At 41.7% G+C, this 17,136-nt stretch overlaps 2 protein-coding genes across 6 annotated transcripts in view; both read left to right on the forward strand.

Moving 5' to 3' along the window:
• Positions 1-17,136, forward strand: part of LOC126355498 (cuticle protein 65-like) — a 336,678-nt gene that overhangs the window by 205,444 nt on the left and 114,098 nt on the right. The window lies entirely within an intron of this gene.
• On the forward strand, positions 9,748-15,195 carry LOC126355520 (uncharacterized). The gene is made up of 2 exons (XM_050005863.1): positions 9,748-9,804; positions 14,655-15,195. The coding sequence occupies exons 1-2, from the start codon at positions 9,790-9,792 to the stop codon at positions 15,057-15,059; spliced, it is 420 nt and encodes a 139-aa protein (XP_049861820.1). The 5' UTR covers positions 9,748-9,789; the 3' UTR covers positions 15,060-15,195.

Raw genomic sequence — 17,136 nt, forward strand, 5'->3', positions numbered from 1 at the left:
CAGATGTGTTACGACCCGTGTTCGATCCCTGCGAATCCCAACATATCAGTAGGATAATGCACGACCGCATGTTGTAGGTCCTGTACGGGCCTTCCTGGATACAGAAAATGTTCGACTGCTGCCCTGGCGAGCACATTCTCCAGATCTCTCATCAACAGAAAACGTCTGGTCAATGCTGGCCGAGCAACTGCCTCGTCACAATACGGCAGTCACTACTGTTGATGAACTGCAGTATCGTGTTGAAGCTGCATGGGCAGCTGTACCTGTATACGTCATCCAAGCTGTGTTTGACTCAATGCCCAGGCGTATCAAGGAAGTTATTAGGGCAGAGGTGGTTGACATGGGTACTGATTTCTAAGGATCTATGCACCCAAATTGCGTGAAAATGTAATCACATGTCAGTTCTAGTATAATATATTTGTGCATTGAATACCCGTTTATCATCTGCATTTCATCTTGGTGTAGCAATTCTAAAGGCCGGTAGTGTCAATTTTTCAAACGGCTGTGCCATTTACAAAAAATAAGATGAAACGAACGTTTATGATATATAGATCTAAAATATATATTTACCAGAGAAATTCATGACCGCGAGTTGATGGGATCTGTGTGATTTGCCATGGAACCATCCCTCACCCCCAGATATTTGTATGTGTTGACAGGTTCCAGATGTAATTCACTAGTACTGTTGTAATGCCTAATATTTTTTTAGTATTTCGATATTCGCTGCAACAGATGATTTGTAACTAAATACATGATCTAAGTATCAAAACAAAGAGAAACGTATAAGCATCAGATGAACGAGAACAAACCTATAAATTTGACAAATTCTTTAATTTCCTCACAAGAGACGTTAATTACACAATATCCAGTGTTGTTGTTGCGGTCATCAGTCCTGAGACTGGTTTGATGCAGCTGTCCATGCTACTCTATCCTGTGCAAGATTCTTCATCTCCCTGTACCTACTGCAGCTTACACCCTTCTGAATCTGCTTAGTGTATTCATATCTTGGTCTCCCTATACGATTTTTAGCCTCCACGCTGCCCTCCAATACCAAATTGGTGATCCCTTGATGCCTCAGATCATGTCCTACCAGCCGATCCCTTCTTCTGGTCAAGTTGTGCCACAAACTTCTCTTCTCCCCAATCCTATTCAATACTTCCTCATTAGTTATGTGATCTACCCATCTAATCTTCAGCATTCTTCTGTAGCACCACATTGCGAAAGATTCTGTTCTCTTCTTGTCCAAACTATTTATCGTCCATGTTTCACTTCCATACATGGCTACACACCATACAAATACTTTCAGAAACGACTTCCTGACACTTAAATCTATACTCGATGTTAACACATTTCTCTTCTTCAGAAACCCTTTCCTTGCCATTGCCAGTCTACATTTGATACCCTCTCTACTTCGACCATCATCAGTTATTTTGCTACCCAAATAACAAAACTCCTTTACTACTTTAAGTGTCTCATTTCCTAATCTAATTCCCACAGCAACACCCGACTTTTTCGACTATATTCCATTATCCTCGTTTTGCTTTTGTTGATCATCTTATATTTTCCTTTCAAGACGCTGTGCATTCCATGCAACTGCTCTTCCAAGTCCTTTGCTGTCTCTGACAGAATTACAATGTCATCGGCGAAACTCAAAGTTTTATTTTTTCTCCTTAGATTTTAATACCTACTCCGAATTTTTCTTTTGTTTCCTTTACTGCTTGCTCAATATACAGATTGAATAAAATTGGGGAGAGGCTAAAACCCTGTCTTACTCCCTTCCCGACCAGTGTTTTCCTTTCATGTCCCTCGACTCTTAGAAGTGCCATCTGGTCCCTGTACAAATTGTAAATAGTCTTTCGCTCCCTGTATTTTACTCCGCCCACCTTTAGAATTTGAAAGAGAGTATTCCAGTCAACATTGTCAAAAGCTTTCTCTAAGTCTACAAATGCTGGAAATGTAGGTTTGCCTTTCCTTAATCTTTCTTCTAAGATAAGTCGTAAGGTCAGTATTGTCTCACGTGTTCCAATATTTCTACGGAATGCAAACTGATCTTCCCCGAGGTCGGCTTCTACTAGTTTTTCCATTCGTCTGTAAAGAATTCGTGTTAGTATTTTGCAGCTGTGGCTTATTAAACTGATAGTTCGGTAATTTTCACATCTGTCAACACCTGCTTTTTTTGGGATTGGAATTATTATGTTCTTCTTGAAGTCTAAGGGTATTTCGATTGTCTCATACATCTTGCTCACCAGATGGTACAGTTTTGTCAGGACTGGCTCTCCCAAGGCTGTCAGTAGTTCCAATGGAATGTTTCTACTCCCGGGGCCTTGTTTCGACTCAGTTGTTTCAGTGCTCTGTCAAACTCTTCACGCAGTATCGTATCTCCCATTTCATCTTCACCTACATCTTCTTCCATTTCCATAATATTGTCCTCAAGTACATCGCCCTTGTATAGACCCTCTATATACTCCTTCCACCTTTCTGCTTTCTCTTCTTTGCTTAGAACTGGGTTTCCATCTGAGCTCTTTATGTTCATACAGGTGGTTCTCTTTTCTCCAAACGTCTCTTCAATTTTCCTGTAGGCAGTATCTGTCTTACCCCTCATGAGATAAGCCTCTACATCCTTACATTTGTCATCTAGCCATCCCTGCTTAGCCATTTTGCACTTCCTGTCGATCTAATTTTTGAGACGTTTGTATTCCTTTTTGCCTGCTTCTTTTACTGCATTTTTATATTTTCTCCTTTCATCAATTAAATTCAATATTTCTTCTGTTACCCAAGTATTTCTACTAGCACTCGTCTTTTTATCTACTTGATCCTCTGCTGCCTTCACTACTTCATCCCTCAAAGCTACCCATTCTTCTTCTACAGTATTTCTTTCCCCCATTCCTGTCAATTGTTCCTTTATGCTCTCCCTGTAACTCTGTACAACCTGAGGTTCTTTCAGTTTATCCAGGTCCCATCTCCTTCATTTCCCACATTTTTGCAGTTTCTTCAGTTATAATCTACAAGTCATAACAAATAGATTGTGGTCAGAGTCCACATCTGCCCCTGGAAATGTCTTACAATTTAAAACCTGGTTCCTAAATCTCTGTCTTACCATTATATGATCTATCTGATACCTCTTAGTATTTCCAGGGTTCTTCCATGTATACAACCTTCTTTCGTGATTCTTAAACCAAGTGTTAGCTATGATTAAGTTGTGCACTTTGCTTAATCTATGTGACCACACTTGTGAACGAAGGAAATCCTTGAAGCTAGCTAAAATGTTTTAAAAGTGGAGAAACTCTTCGTTTTCAGTCAATTTTACACTCTGTAACGTGTTTAAATGGTCCTACTATATTTTCAAGGGAGCAAATGATACTACGACGACCCAGACACCCATGGATCGAACTGTGTTCACTGCCTTCAGACTCGTTGTTTTACGTGGCCAGAATATGATAATTGAGACCATGACACAGCCCACCCTTTTCGCATCAACCCACATTCGCTTAGTAGTTTTTCTTCTTTCGTAAGTGTCCACGTGTTCTTTCGACAGTGCAAGTAGAAAAATTGCAGTTTTAATCAAGTGTTACTCGAGATGAAAATTACTTAGCTTAAGCTCGGTATGCTATATAACGAATGTCGTAAGTTTTTTCGATAAAAGCTATGGCCGTTACAGGTGCGAATCTAAAAGATTATCTCACTTAAAGGAAATAAAATTCAATCTTACCGTAATAATCTACATTACCACAACTTTTCGTACATTTGACGTTATCTGAATTACAAAGTTCCTTAGGCTTTATTCTGCCTCTCTCACATACATATCAACAGTAACTTCACGGATTAGTCTCCTTCAATGCAGTGTGCCGTTGCATAAATTTTCAAGACTCTAGCTGGTGTTAAAAATTCCGCTAGATGTGTAAAATAATATTCACTATAAGTCCCCTAGATGTCGCTAAAACTTCTCGAGAATACAGATAACCTCGGAGGGCGGGAAACTATATTTATTTTCAGCTCTTGGTTACTACCTGACAATAATGTACTACAATATATTTATTAATGATCCCATTTTGCTTTTATTCTATGGATATTTTACAGACTTGGTGTGAAAGACTAAATATGAAATTAATTTATTGATGTATGGTACTGAAAGGGTTTTATTATTTTAACAAATAAGTTAATTCCAACATATACACACTTTCAAACAACCGAAAAAAAATAATTTCATGGGTGTTTCGCTCAACCGAAATTGAGAATTACTCGTGTCGCAGATTTTGGATCTGAAAAGACAAAATCAAAAGTTTACTTTTAGGAGCTACTCGACCGAGTAGTAGCGGCTTTGGTGAGGAATACCATCATAACGGCCGGGAGAGTGGTGTGCTGACCCCAGGCCCCTCCTATCCGCATCCTCCATGACGATGACTCGACGGTCGGATGGTCTCGGTAGGCTACTCGTGGCCTGAGGAGGGAGAGCTTTTTATTAAAATTCTGCTTTTAACTGTGTATATGGGATTGTCAGTAAAGTAAAATATATACAGTGTGACATTTTAAACGTGTTACATTGAAATCCCAGATATTGCACTCATAACTCCAGCCTTGCTATGTGACGAACCCTGATATCTCGAAATATTTTAGCTGTTCCATGTAAATGCATCAACGAAACTCAAAATATTTATGGAATACCTAATTTCTTGCGATTTCATGGCTGATCCTATAGTTAATGTTGTTTCCATTGATGAATACATTGATTGGTCTTTTGATGTAGCATGCTGCGGTAAATACATTAAGCTACGCTTCCACAAAATAAAATATAATTATTAGCTAGATACTTTCACCTAAACTTCAAAATCGTAGAAGATCCCTCCAGAGCCGTCGTCTGTGTTAACTAAAGGAGAAGTTAAGCCTCCCCGGATTGTATTGGTCTTCCTTCACCGACTTGGTTAGTAACATCTTCTTGGAGATTATAAGTCAAGCAACACATATTCTTATTCTTGAGTTGGTTTCTAATGAGAAGAAGAGAATTTGATGAAAGAGTCTGTTCCTAAGGTTGGTTGCCGGCCTGTATGGCCGAGCGGTTCTACGCGCTTCAGTCTGGAACCGTGCGACCGCTACGGTCGCAGGTTCGAATCCTGCCTCGGGGATGGATGTGTGTGATGTCCTTAGGTTATTTAGGTTTAAGTAGTTCTAAGTTCTAGGTGACTGATGACCTCAGATGTTAAGTCCCATAGTGCGCAGAGCCATTTGAACCATTTTTAAGTTTGGTTTTCACAATATTCATGGAGGTAAACACCCATTCTACTTCGGCGTTAGCATGAGGTTAGGATAGAACAGCAGTAGCGAAATCACTTATATCCTGGAATATGTTTACTCTAGTCGCATCTTTATATTCGGCTGTCTTAGCAGGAATGTTAACTGTTTTCCAGTTTAGCGGATCCCGATAAACGAGTGAATAGTTTGCCACTGCTGCAAGATTTTGTCAGTTTCTTCGCCAGAGTGTCCAAGGTATTTTACAAGACCAATTAATGAAGTGACTTGATTGCTTCTTCCTCACTCAAGACATTCATTTTTTATAAAGCTTTGCAACTGGCTGGAAGTCGTTCTTGAATTCCGTTTCCTAAATTCACATTAAAATCAACACGCGGTTTTTTTATTCCTACAATGGTGACGTATTTACTAGACGTTTCTGAACATGTGACGCAAAAAGACATCCGATGTAGATAACGGGATTGAAGTAGTTTCTGATTGTGAGAGCTATGTTGTCTTGGCCGTTTGTTGCTGCCTTAGGCAACAGAATTCATTGGCATACTGAATGCTGCATAGCAGTTTTATGGGGTTTGCTTTTCCAGTGTCAAAGATTTTGGTTGTCTGCTGTACCTCACCAACAATAGTTTTGAAAAATAAAGAGTCGAGTCTGTTCATGTAAGTATACTGATTATTTGTAAACTACTGTGAGAACTAAAGACACCGCAACATATCGATATAACCAAAGTGAATATGATATTTCAAATGGTCCTATTCCAATATATTTTTGTTGTTCTCATTGTTGAGTCACGAAGCTCGCGCAGTTTTCTGTAGGTTCGATACTGCAGTGAAGCTAGGCGGATGGCCTTTATAAACACTGCGAAACAACTGTACTTTGTGCGTTGTGTAAATGAAGTACAGAACCACAGTGAAAATTAAAGTACTGTCGCATTTCGGACTTGTTATGGCACTATAAATCATAGCAGATGCCAACAAATCTCTTTTTCGATTTCCCAAGAGTGCTGAGAGGAATGTGAATGATTATTACAGTAATTAAAAAAACGCTCAAGTTAGCGTACATACATTTTAGGCTTGCGAGAAAATGTTTAACATTTCTATTCACTCGTATTGTCATCAGAACTATGACTCATTCAGAGACGGGTAAAATCTTTTACCACCTTTACATGATGTTACTACCGTGTACATGCCTGACCGTTTCTCGAATGCAAATATGCTTCAAATAAGCATATCAGTAAACAATTTTTTTTAATCCGTACCTACTAAAATACAAGTACTGGGTTACGTAGTTCAGTTTGATTAAAAACGAAAAGTATACACGTCAGTGCATTTTTGTGTATACGTACTAGTTTCAGCATGGAAACCTTGTAATAATCAAAGTAACTGTGTCTAAATTTCCAAGAAGTTGTCAAAATTGTCAGGTCTTCAGAAGATTCATGACACCATGGAATCGTTTTTGTTCACATTAGACTTCATTATACGAATATAAACGAAGACTTAATGGAAGTCACTAACAGATATTGGTGAGGTAAAACTGTTTAACGTCACAAAACGTGTGCCTTGAGTTTTCCCCCATAGAGTAACTTTTATTTCCCCTCAACAGCAGGGGAATTAGAGTATTAAAGAGATGTTTATCTTTATTAGGAGTAGAAAACTAACACGGCACTGAGGATATAGAGGCGGTATATAGCCGAATGTGAGAAGGAAGTGAATTTTTTGCTATTTATAAGGTAAATGGTGACAGGTTCGATTTAAGAAGTGGACGTAGACTAAATAAGAAGAAAGCGTCGTAGATGGATTTGCAGAATCCTAATGTCACAGGTGGGAAACAGAATCTTCAAGACATATACGTTTTGATACCTGGGAGGCAGAGTAGTTAAAGACGGTTCACGTAGACAAGAGAAGCAAGAACAGTTCCAGAAAGGCGTTTAGAAAAATAATTAGCAACTAATCTCAATGAATGTAAAAGTTGTGTCTAGTTGTGTATTTTAAAATGAATCTGAATTCGGCAACGAAACTCTCGAAACAAACTACAATCGCCGCAATGCATGAGGAAATACACTACTAGCCATTAAAATTGCTACACCATGAAGATGGCGTGCTACAGACGCGAAATTTAACCGACAGGAAGAAGATGCTGTGATATGCAAATGATTAGCTTTTCAGAGCATTCACACGGCTGGCGCCGGTGGCGACACCTACAACGTGCTGATATGAGGAAAGTTTCCAACAGATTTCTCACAAACAGCGGTTGACCGGAGTTGCCTGGTGAAACGTTGTTGTGATGCCTCGTGTAAGGAGGAGAAATGCGTACCATCATGTTTCCGACATTGACAAAGGTCGGATTGTAGCCTATCGCGATTGCGGTTTATCGTATCGCGACATTGCTGCTCGCGTTGGTCGAGATCCAATGACTGTTAGCAGCATATGGAATTGATGGGTTCAGGTGGGTAATACGGAACGCGTTGCGAGATCCCAATGGCCTCATATCACTAGCACTCGAGATTACAGGCATCGTATCCGCATGGCTATAACGGATCGTGCAGCCACATCTAGATCCCTGAGTGAAGAGATGGGGACGTTTGCAAGACAACGACCATCTGCACGAACAGTTCGACGACGTTTGCAGCCACATGGACTATCAGCTTGGAGACCATGGCTGCGGTTACCCTTGACGCTGCATCACATACAGGAGCGCCTGCAATGGTGTACTCAACGACGAACCTGGGTGCACGAATGGCAAAACGTCATTTTATCGAATAAATCCAGGTTCTGTTTACAGCTTCATGATGATCGCATTCGTGTTTGGCGACATCGCGGTGAACGCACATTGGTAGCTCCGTCATCCCGGCGTATCACCGGCGTGATGGTATAGGGTGCCACTAGTTACACTTCTCGGTCACCTCTTGTTCGCATTGACAGCACTTTGAACAGTGGACTTTACGTTTCAGGTGTGTTACGATCTGTATCTCTACCATTCATTCGATCGATTTCAGCAGGATAATGCACAACCGCATGTTGCAGGTCCTGTACGGGCCTTTCTGGATACTGAAAATGTTCTACTGCTGCCCTGACCAGCACAATCTCCAGATCTCTCACCAACTGAAAACGTCTGGTCAATGGTGGCCGAGCTACTGGCTCGTCACAATACGCCAGTCACTACTCTTGATGAACTGTGGTATCATGTTGAAGCTGCATGGGCACCTGTGCCTGTACACGACATTGAGTCTCGGTCCCGCACACAGTTTTAATCTGTCAGGAAGTTTCATATCAGCACTCACTCCGCTGTTAAGCGAAAATCTCATTCCAGATTTAACACGTTTTATTAAAGACAAAGTATAAAATATAGAACACATTGCGCGCGTCACTGGATAAAGGAACGTTCTAAGTTTTGACACAGCTGCGCCGTTGTTTGTATTGGTTGTTTTCTCAACTCCACAAAATTTCCAATGAATTACAGTGATTGCAATTTCACCTCGAGGTGCGGCGTTATCTTAACAACACCGTCATAGAACGTTGGATTGGAAGAGGTGGACCTTGTTCTTTGCTTTTGGCCTCTCAGGTGACCAGAAGTCACACCTCGCGATTTTTTCTGTGGGTGTACATAAAAGACTGAGTCTTTGTCACACCTATGGCAACTGCTCTTCAAGAGATGAGAAAGCCAATGGTTGAAGGCGACGATTCAATAAGCAGGACGTCTTGATTCGTGTGTGGAATGATTTGGACTACAGTTTCGATGTTTCTCGAGCAATGTATGGTGATCATGGTAAGTGTATAATAGTCTTCGTACGAACACAAAACTTTCAAACTTCCTTTATCCAATGATAAGCAAAACATGTTTCTGTCTTTGATACTTTGTCTGTAATAAACAATGGAAACCTGTTCTTTCTGTTTGAATCACCCAGTATTTATAGCCAGTGAAGCACAGTGCGTAAGAAAGAATAGTTATACAGGCTTTAAAATTGCTTGGATACTGACGCCATTAGGGACTGAACGTCAAGAGGAAATGATAGTGACATTTTGCGAGTACCGTCTAGGTATTTTTTGTGCTGATTTTGGGCGACATCTGGAGAGAATTTCAACACCTATGGCACCGCGCACTTTTACGGTATTCATTTAGTCTCACTAGAAAGCTAACATAACAAAAATAATTCATGAATACGAAACTTTTCATCAAACCGACGTGAAATCAGCACACTTGGACCAGTGTATCTTTTAAGTCGAAAGATATAATACAAAAAAGGAGGTTCTCTAATAAGCAAAGTTTATTTAGTGATACATTTCAGGACGAGAACAGAGGTTAATATTCAGTAATAAATAAAATTCAGTGTTTTCCTGCGGGAATTAGGACACCTTTACTACGGAACTGTAGATGTTTACAAGTTCGTAGCGCGATCGATTCGGCGTGGCTTCACAGACATTGACTTGAATAGAACCTGGAAGGCCACGGTCAGTGGGACCGTCCCTTTCACAGCATCAGTGTTCAGTATAAAAGCTAGTGGCTTGCGCTTCTACGGTACAGTCCTCAGCAGCTGCAACAACCAACCTGACATGAAGACCTTCCTGGTGAGTAGCGATCACCTGCTTGAACAGCAGTTGTGTGGACATTCCTTCTCGTCTCTGTCCGATGTATTTCTTCTAAGTGAGCATAGGGTTCCATTCATTAAATGATACTAGTATGGCAGTTACATGACTGACTTAGAGCAATTAAGGGAAAGGAAACCTTCTTCCATGTGTTCTCTTAGAAGCTTACGGAAGAGTAAGGGACAGCTTCTCCATAGTTATAAATGTCTGATATTTTTACGTTTACTGTAGAACTCGTTCGAAATTCTACCATCAAATCTCACTATGGAATGAAAAGCTTCTGTTTAATAAAGGCTAGGCCTCCGGTCCAGATTGCATACCAGTCAGGTTCCTCTCAGAGTACGCTGATAAAATAGCTCCATATTTAGCAATTATATACAACCATTCGCTCATAGAAAGATCTGTACGTAAAGTCTGGAAAATGGCTCAAGTCACACCAATACCCAAAAAGGGAAGTAGGAGTAATCTGCTGAATTACAGGCCTGTGTCACTAACGTTTATTTGCTGTAGGGTTTTAAAACATATACTGTATTCGAACATTATGAAGTACCTCCAAGAAAACGATTTATTGACATAGAGTCAGTACGGATTCAGAAAATATCGTTCTTGTGAAACACAACTAGCTCTTTATACTCATGAAGTAGTAAGTGCTATCGACAGGGGATGTCAAATCGATTCCATACTTTCAGATTTCCAGAAGGCTCTCGTCACTGTTTCTCACAAGCCTCTTCTAACCTAACTGCGTGCCTACAGAGTATCGCCTCAGTTGTGCGACTGGATTCGTGATTTACTGTCAGAGAGGTCACAGTTTGTAGTAATAGATGGAACGTCATCGAGTAAAACAGAAGTAATATCCGGCGTTCCCCAAGGAAGTGTTATAGGCCCTCTATTGTTCCTGATCTACATGAACGACGTAGGAGACAATCTGAATAGCCTTCTTAGATTGTTTGCAGATGATGCTGTCATTTACCGTCTTGTAAAGTCATCAGATAATCAAAACGACTTGCAAAATGATTTAGATAAGATATTTGTATGGTGGGAAAAGTGGAAATTGACCCTAAATAAAGGAAAGTGCGAAGTTATTCACATGAGTACTAAAACAATTCAGCTAAATTTCGATTACGCGATAAGTCACAGAAATCTGAGGGCTGTAAATTCAACTAAATACTTAGCGATTACAATTACAAATAACCTATATCGGAACGATCACATAGATAATATTGTGGGTAGAGCAAACCAAACACTGCGATTCTTTGGCAGAACACTTAGGAGGAGCGACAGGTCTACCGAAGAGACTGCTTACACTAGGCTTGTCCGCGCTATTCTCGAGCACTGCTGTGCGGTGTGGGATCCGCATCAGGTGGGACTCACCGATGACATCGAAAAAGTACAAAGAAGGGCAGCTCGTTTTGTATTATAGCGAAATAGGGGAGATAGTGTCACAGACATGATACGTGAATTGTAGTATCAATCATTAAAACAAAGGCATTTTTCATAGCGATGGGATCATTGAACCCTCTGCCAGGCACTTTATTGGCAATAGCAAAGTAATCACGTAGACGTAGATGTAGAAAAATGAACGGCGATGTAGAAATCGTTCTAGTGCGAGTTACTACTCCTTTGCTAATTGTAGGCTATACTGTGTATGGACACTGTAACGTGGCAATTGGCCGGGAGAGTAATCAAAAGAGGGGGGGGGGAGGTGTTATAGAACAAACTCCGCCTCCCTCTCGCAACAGTGTTCTTTGCTTTTGCGAAAGCAGAACTGACACCGTCATAGGTATTGCCGATCCTTTCTAGTGGGACAGCTGTGCTCCAACCCCATGAAAGATCAGTATGATTCTCTTTACTCATTTCAAAACAAGAAAAGAAAAAGAGTAATGCACAATATAGAGTAAAAGGGGTAAGTCTTTAGTAACAGTTATAGCGTGCTGCGGGTGGCGGTATCGTAAATGAGGTATTTGAGGCCTGACATCTCGTATCTTTCAGCGTAAGACTTTTATAGCCATAGTTCAAAACAAGCTTACCTAAATCTGTCACGTGTCCGCATAATTACGCTCATCGTGTATGCACTGTATTCTTAAAATGCTCAATATTGGTAGGAAGCGAAAACCGTACTGGTGCTCGTCGGCATACATGAAATCTTCAATTTACGTAAAAAAAAAATGGTTCAAATGGCTCTTAGCACTATGGGACTCAACTGCTGTGGTCATTAGTCTCCTAGAACTTAGAACTACTTAAACCTAACTAACCTCAGGACATCACACACATCCATGCCCGAGGCAGGATTCGAACCTGCGACCGTAGCAGTCGCACGGTTCCGGACTGCGCGCCTAGAACCGCGAGACCACCGCGGCCGGCCCAGTTTACGTAAAGTTCAACATACTTTGTTGATGGCATCTTGCCTACTTGTAAAAGATACTCGGTCGGGGGTAGTGAATAGTGTTGATAAACTTACTGGGATGTTCTATATAGTTGCTAGCCTTGAGGACTTTAGTGTATCTTGTGAACCGATACCAATGCTGTGATATGACACAAACTGGCCTGTTCAACGTTGCAGATGCTGCGAGAAACTAAATTTTCGCTGCATTGCCAGGATCCTGCACACCACTCAATCGAATGTGCATTAATGTTTAAGACATCATACACTGACGCAAGAAAATCACAACGCCAAAAATAATTAGTATTGAGTAATGATATTTTGGTAACACAGTTTTATACCTAAGAGATGAACATTGTAAGATCACAGGTTAATGTAGGGGTGAGATAAGCTCGCCATTGCAGATGTGAAATGCCGGTACACAAACAACTGATGTAACCACCAGAATGTGGAATGCACGCATGCGAACGTGCATACATTTTGACGTACAGGGGTAGGATGTCAGTTTGTGGAGTTCCATGTCTGTAGCAATTGGTATGTCAATACAGAGACGGTTAATGCTGTTTGTGGACGACGCTGGGTTGTCGTCCGATGACGTCCTAAATGTGGTGGATTGGACACGTATCTGGTGATCGAGCAGGCCAAGGCAACATGTCGACACCCTGTAGGGCACGACAAGTCACAGAGGCGGTCTGTGGGCGAGCGTTATCTTGTTGGACAACCCCTCTTGGAATGATATTAATGAATGCCAGTACAACAAGTCGAATCACCAACATACAGATGTGCAGTTAGGGTGCATGCATTAACCAACAGAGCGTTCCTGCTGTCATACGAAATCGTACCACAGACCGTACCTCCACGTGTAGGTGCACTGTGTGTAGCACGCAGACATGTTGGTTGCCATCACTGAAATGGCGTCCTTCTAACCAGCACACGGCAATCACTGGCACTGACACAGAACCAGCTTTCATCTGAAAACACAATAGACCGCTCCCCCTGAGCTCCAATGAGCTTCCGCTTGACGCCATTAGAGTCGCAAAGGACAGTGTTTTGTGCTCAGTTGAATGCACGCATACAACATTATCCGCGAAATTCCGAAGATATCACTGTGTCTTATATGCAGTGTGTAATGATATTAGTGCCGATATTTCTATTGGTGACTACGAACAATGTACTGAACAAAATTACATCAGAATATATGTGATTTGCACTCTAATAACTACAGCTAGTACAAATACTACATTTTTGGTTGCTTCGTTCCAAGAAGTACATGGGGCAACCCATTAATGCTTATTTCCTCTAGGCAGAAGCTCAGGTATTGTATAGTGGAAACTCTACACTGACAGTCACATTTAGTGGTGCAATTGTGGCAGTGCGGAAAACATCAGATCGTAAAGTTTGTGACGTGCTTATGGGAAGAATGTTCGATGCACAGAACGACCAACACACTGATGACTTCTCTCCATTCAGAAGGACATGCTGTGTATTCTGTTAAGGGGGGTAGGTCGTCAGACGAACCGACTTGGAGCAGGAGACATTTTAATTTCCAGTGCCTATACTTGTACAAATAAATTCATAAAACTTTGTCACCAACACCAGGAAGGATTCAGGATTCACACCCATTGCAGTGGTAGTTCGAAAACATAAGAAAATACACTTTTTTACGTGCGAAATTTCTTCCTTTTTTCACTTACTAATGGCTGCATTTGTTGCTATAGGTACACTTTTCTTCATACGTTAAAGAGATTCTTTGATGAATTTTGCACAGCATCGTGCGAAATTTCAACCTTTTGTCACTTACCAATGGCTGCATTTGTTGCTATAGGTACACTTTTCTTCCTAAGTTAAAGAGATTCTTCGATGAATTTTGCACAGCATACAAACCATACTTACAGGTGTATGAAACTCTAGAATTTATTTAATCTATGAAAAAACGAACGAACTGTTATATTTTAAATTTCATGTTTATAAAAAACACAAATTTACTAGTTAATTGCCTCAGTTTTTAACACAGTTTTTAATAGATTTGTAAAATTCTACAGTTTCAAACACCTTTTAGTGTGATGTGTATGCTGTGCAAAATTCATCGAAGAATCTCTCTTACTTATGAAGAAAAGTGTACCTATAGCAACAATTGCTGCCATTAGTAAGTGAAAAAAAAGATAAAATTTCACATGTAAAAAAATTTATTTTTTATTTTTTAGAACTTCCACTGCTGTGAGTGTAAATTCCGACTGCTTCCTTGTCATTCTGACAAAGTTTTATGAACTTATTTGTAAACGTATAGACACTGGTTATTAAAATGTCCTGTGATGCCTCTCTTGCTCCACGTCGGCTCGTTTGAAGTCCTACCCTCCCTTAACTAGCAACTCGTCATTTCAGTCCCACAGCTCTAAAGTGTAGCACTGTTGCATGACGTCAGCGGATGAGTCTACGCCATTACCCGTTGCAGGTGTTCCTTGTAGCCGCCGTCGCTGTCGCCACGGCCAGGGCCGGGTATGTGGGTCTCGGTGGCGGCCACGGTGGCTTTGGAGGCGGTCACGGCGGCTTCAGCGGAGGGTACGGCGGCGGCTTCAGCGGAGGATACGGGGGCGCACACGGAGGCGGCGGTGGTCACGGGATCCACGCCGGCTACGCCGCCTTCGGCCCCGCCCACATCGCCGTCGGCCCCGGCGGCTACGTGCAGGACACGGCGGAGGTCGCCGCCCACAAGGCAGCCCACCACGCCGCCGTGGCGCACACGCACGCCCGCGACGCCGCCGTCAACGCCCACGACGCCGCCTTCGGCCACGGGGGCGGCGGCTACGGCCACGGGGGCGGCGGCTACGGATACGGCGGGCACGGCCACCACGGCTAGACGGACGCGTGCTCCGTCAAGGATGACACCGGACCTCGCATCACGACCGACCCCTGCACGAGAGGGAGAGCACTTCAAATACCACCACCAGATTTAACTGTTTTATTTAATAAATTTATATGTTGCAGCTAGAGAAGAGTTGTTTTATTATTCTTAACCCCAGCTAATGATATTCGATGGCTGTACTAAGCTACTGTAATTTCGATGTTGCGACGTTGTCAAATTTGTTTATTTAATCGTATGGCTAGGGCCCCCCATCGGGCAGGCCGTTAGCCGGGTGCCGGTCTACCAAGTTGACGTCACTTCGGCGACCTGCAGTCGATGAGGATGATGATGAGTACAGTACAACACCCAGTCTCTGGGCAGAGAAAATTCCCCGACCCAGGCGGTAATCGAACCCGGGACCAGTGGACTGACAATCCGTCACGCTGACCATTCAGCTACTGGGAGCGGACGATATTGTCACAGAAATGATACAGTAATCATTAACAGAAAGGCGTTTTTCGTTGCGACGTAATCTTCTCAAGAATTTCCAATAACCAACTTTCTCCTCCGAATGCGAAATTATCTCGTTGACACCGACCTACATAGGGAGGAACGATCACCACGATAAAATAAGGGAAATCAGATCTCGTATGGAAAGATGTAGCTGTTCATTCTTTCCGCGTGCATTCGACACCATATCAGGGCACCTACATCTATATGGATACTCTGCAAATCACTTTTGCAAGATGTAAACAGATACAACCGACTTACTGGTGGAGATTTAAGGCACAGCATCACATTACATATTCTGCAAAAAGAGTAACAAGAGCGTCCAGCCGAGGTGCATCACAACACTCGTATCTCATTCGCCAATTGATCTGCTGCGTGTGGTGTCATCCTGAAGCCCCAGTGTACTGTTCTCATCACTGCACTACTTCTGCTCGAGAGCATCCATTAAGTCTCCCATACAGTACACTTTTATGATCATTTCTGAAGCTGGATACCCACAGCTAATACCTCTTCCTGTCCTTTACCATCCTCCACAGCTCTTGAGTGGTATCAGGTGCAAGTAGCAAAATTTGATTAAGGAATGGAATGCTTCTGGTGTTGATGGCCGCGACATTCCTTTAAGCCTGTCGCGATTAGCAGTCACTCTGATGAAAAATTGAGTCAACACTTTTGGCTCCCTAGAATGATTCCCATGCCTACTTGTCAGGCCAGTACATGGACACACCGAATTATCCTTGAAACCAGCAGAACAGGTGTTACGTCTAAGCAAAATTGTGCCTTGATGGGATTGTATGGGGCGTTCTGGTCCATTTCAGTGGGAGCATTGTGTGTGGGCCTGTGGATATACCTAATTGTCACCACTATCCAGATCAGAAATCATCATACTGGCGGAAGAGAGAATGGCTGGGTCAGATGCATTTCCTTATCAAAATTCAGCTGCCGCTACCTATGGGATTATGCAACTCTCTGCCTTCAAAAACAATGTGCGAGATTTTCATACACTCGCGCTCGCCACACGCAAACTATTTATCCTACAGAAAAAATTAACAGGATCTTTTTGTAGGAAATTTAATGTAGTTAAATTTTTGTGGTGATATGATTTCGCTGGAGGCCACGATTCTCGAGTTATTGAAGAAAGACGCGTCTTAATGTCACTTTTGAACTGTTTCCTTGAATAATTTGAAAATTATTGCCCTTAGCGAAAACGTATCCCGGTACAATTTGTTAGTTACATATTCCATAAATCATCTGAACGATTGTTTCATCGAATTGATGTGGAACGAATCAATACAGAATATTTGTAAATGATTAGTCTTGACATTAATGAAAATATTATCATTTTATACCTAATCATGAAACATCACTCGAAACAATATTTTTGTCGTTTTTTACTGGTTACTAGTTTGTCAGTGAAATGGAGGGAGTTCTCCAGGAGACATGGTTTTAAATCAGATTTAAATCCTGCTTTGCTGCCTATCAGACATTTCATGTTATCAGACAAATGATCAAAATATTTCATTGCTTCATATTGAGCTCTTCCCTGAGTCATTGATAGCTTTTACAGTGGGTATTAAACGTCATT

This window comes from Schistocerca gregaria, chromosome 3 (assembly GCF_023897955.1).
Source record: "Schistocerca gregaria isolate iqSchGreg1 chromosome 3, iqSchGreg1.2, whole genome shotgun sequence".
In the NCBI taxonomy this organism is placed as follows: domain Eukaryota; kingdom Metazoa; phylum Arthropoda; class Insecta; order Orthoptera; family Acrididae; genus Schistocerca; species Schistocerca gregaria.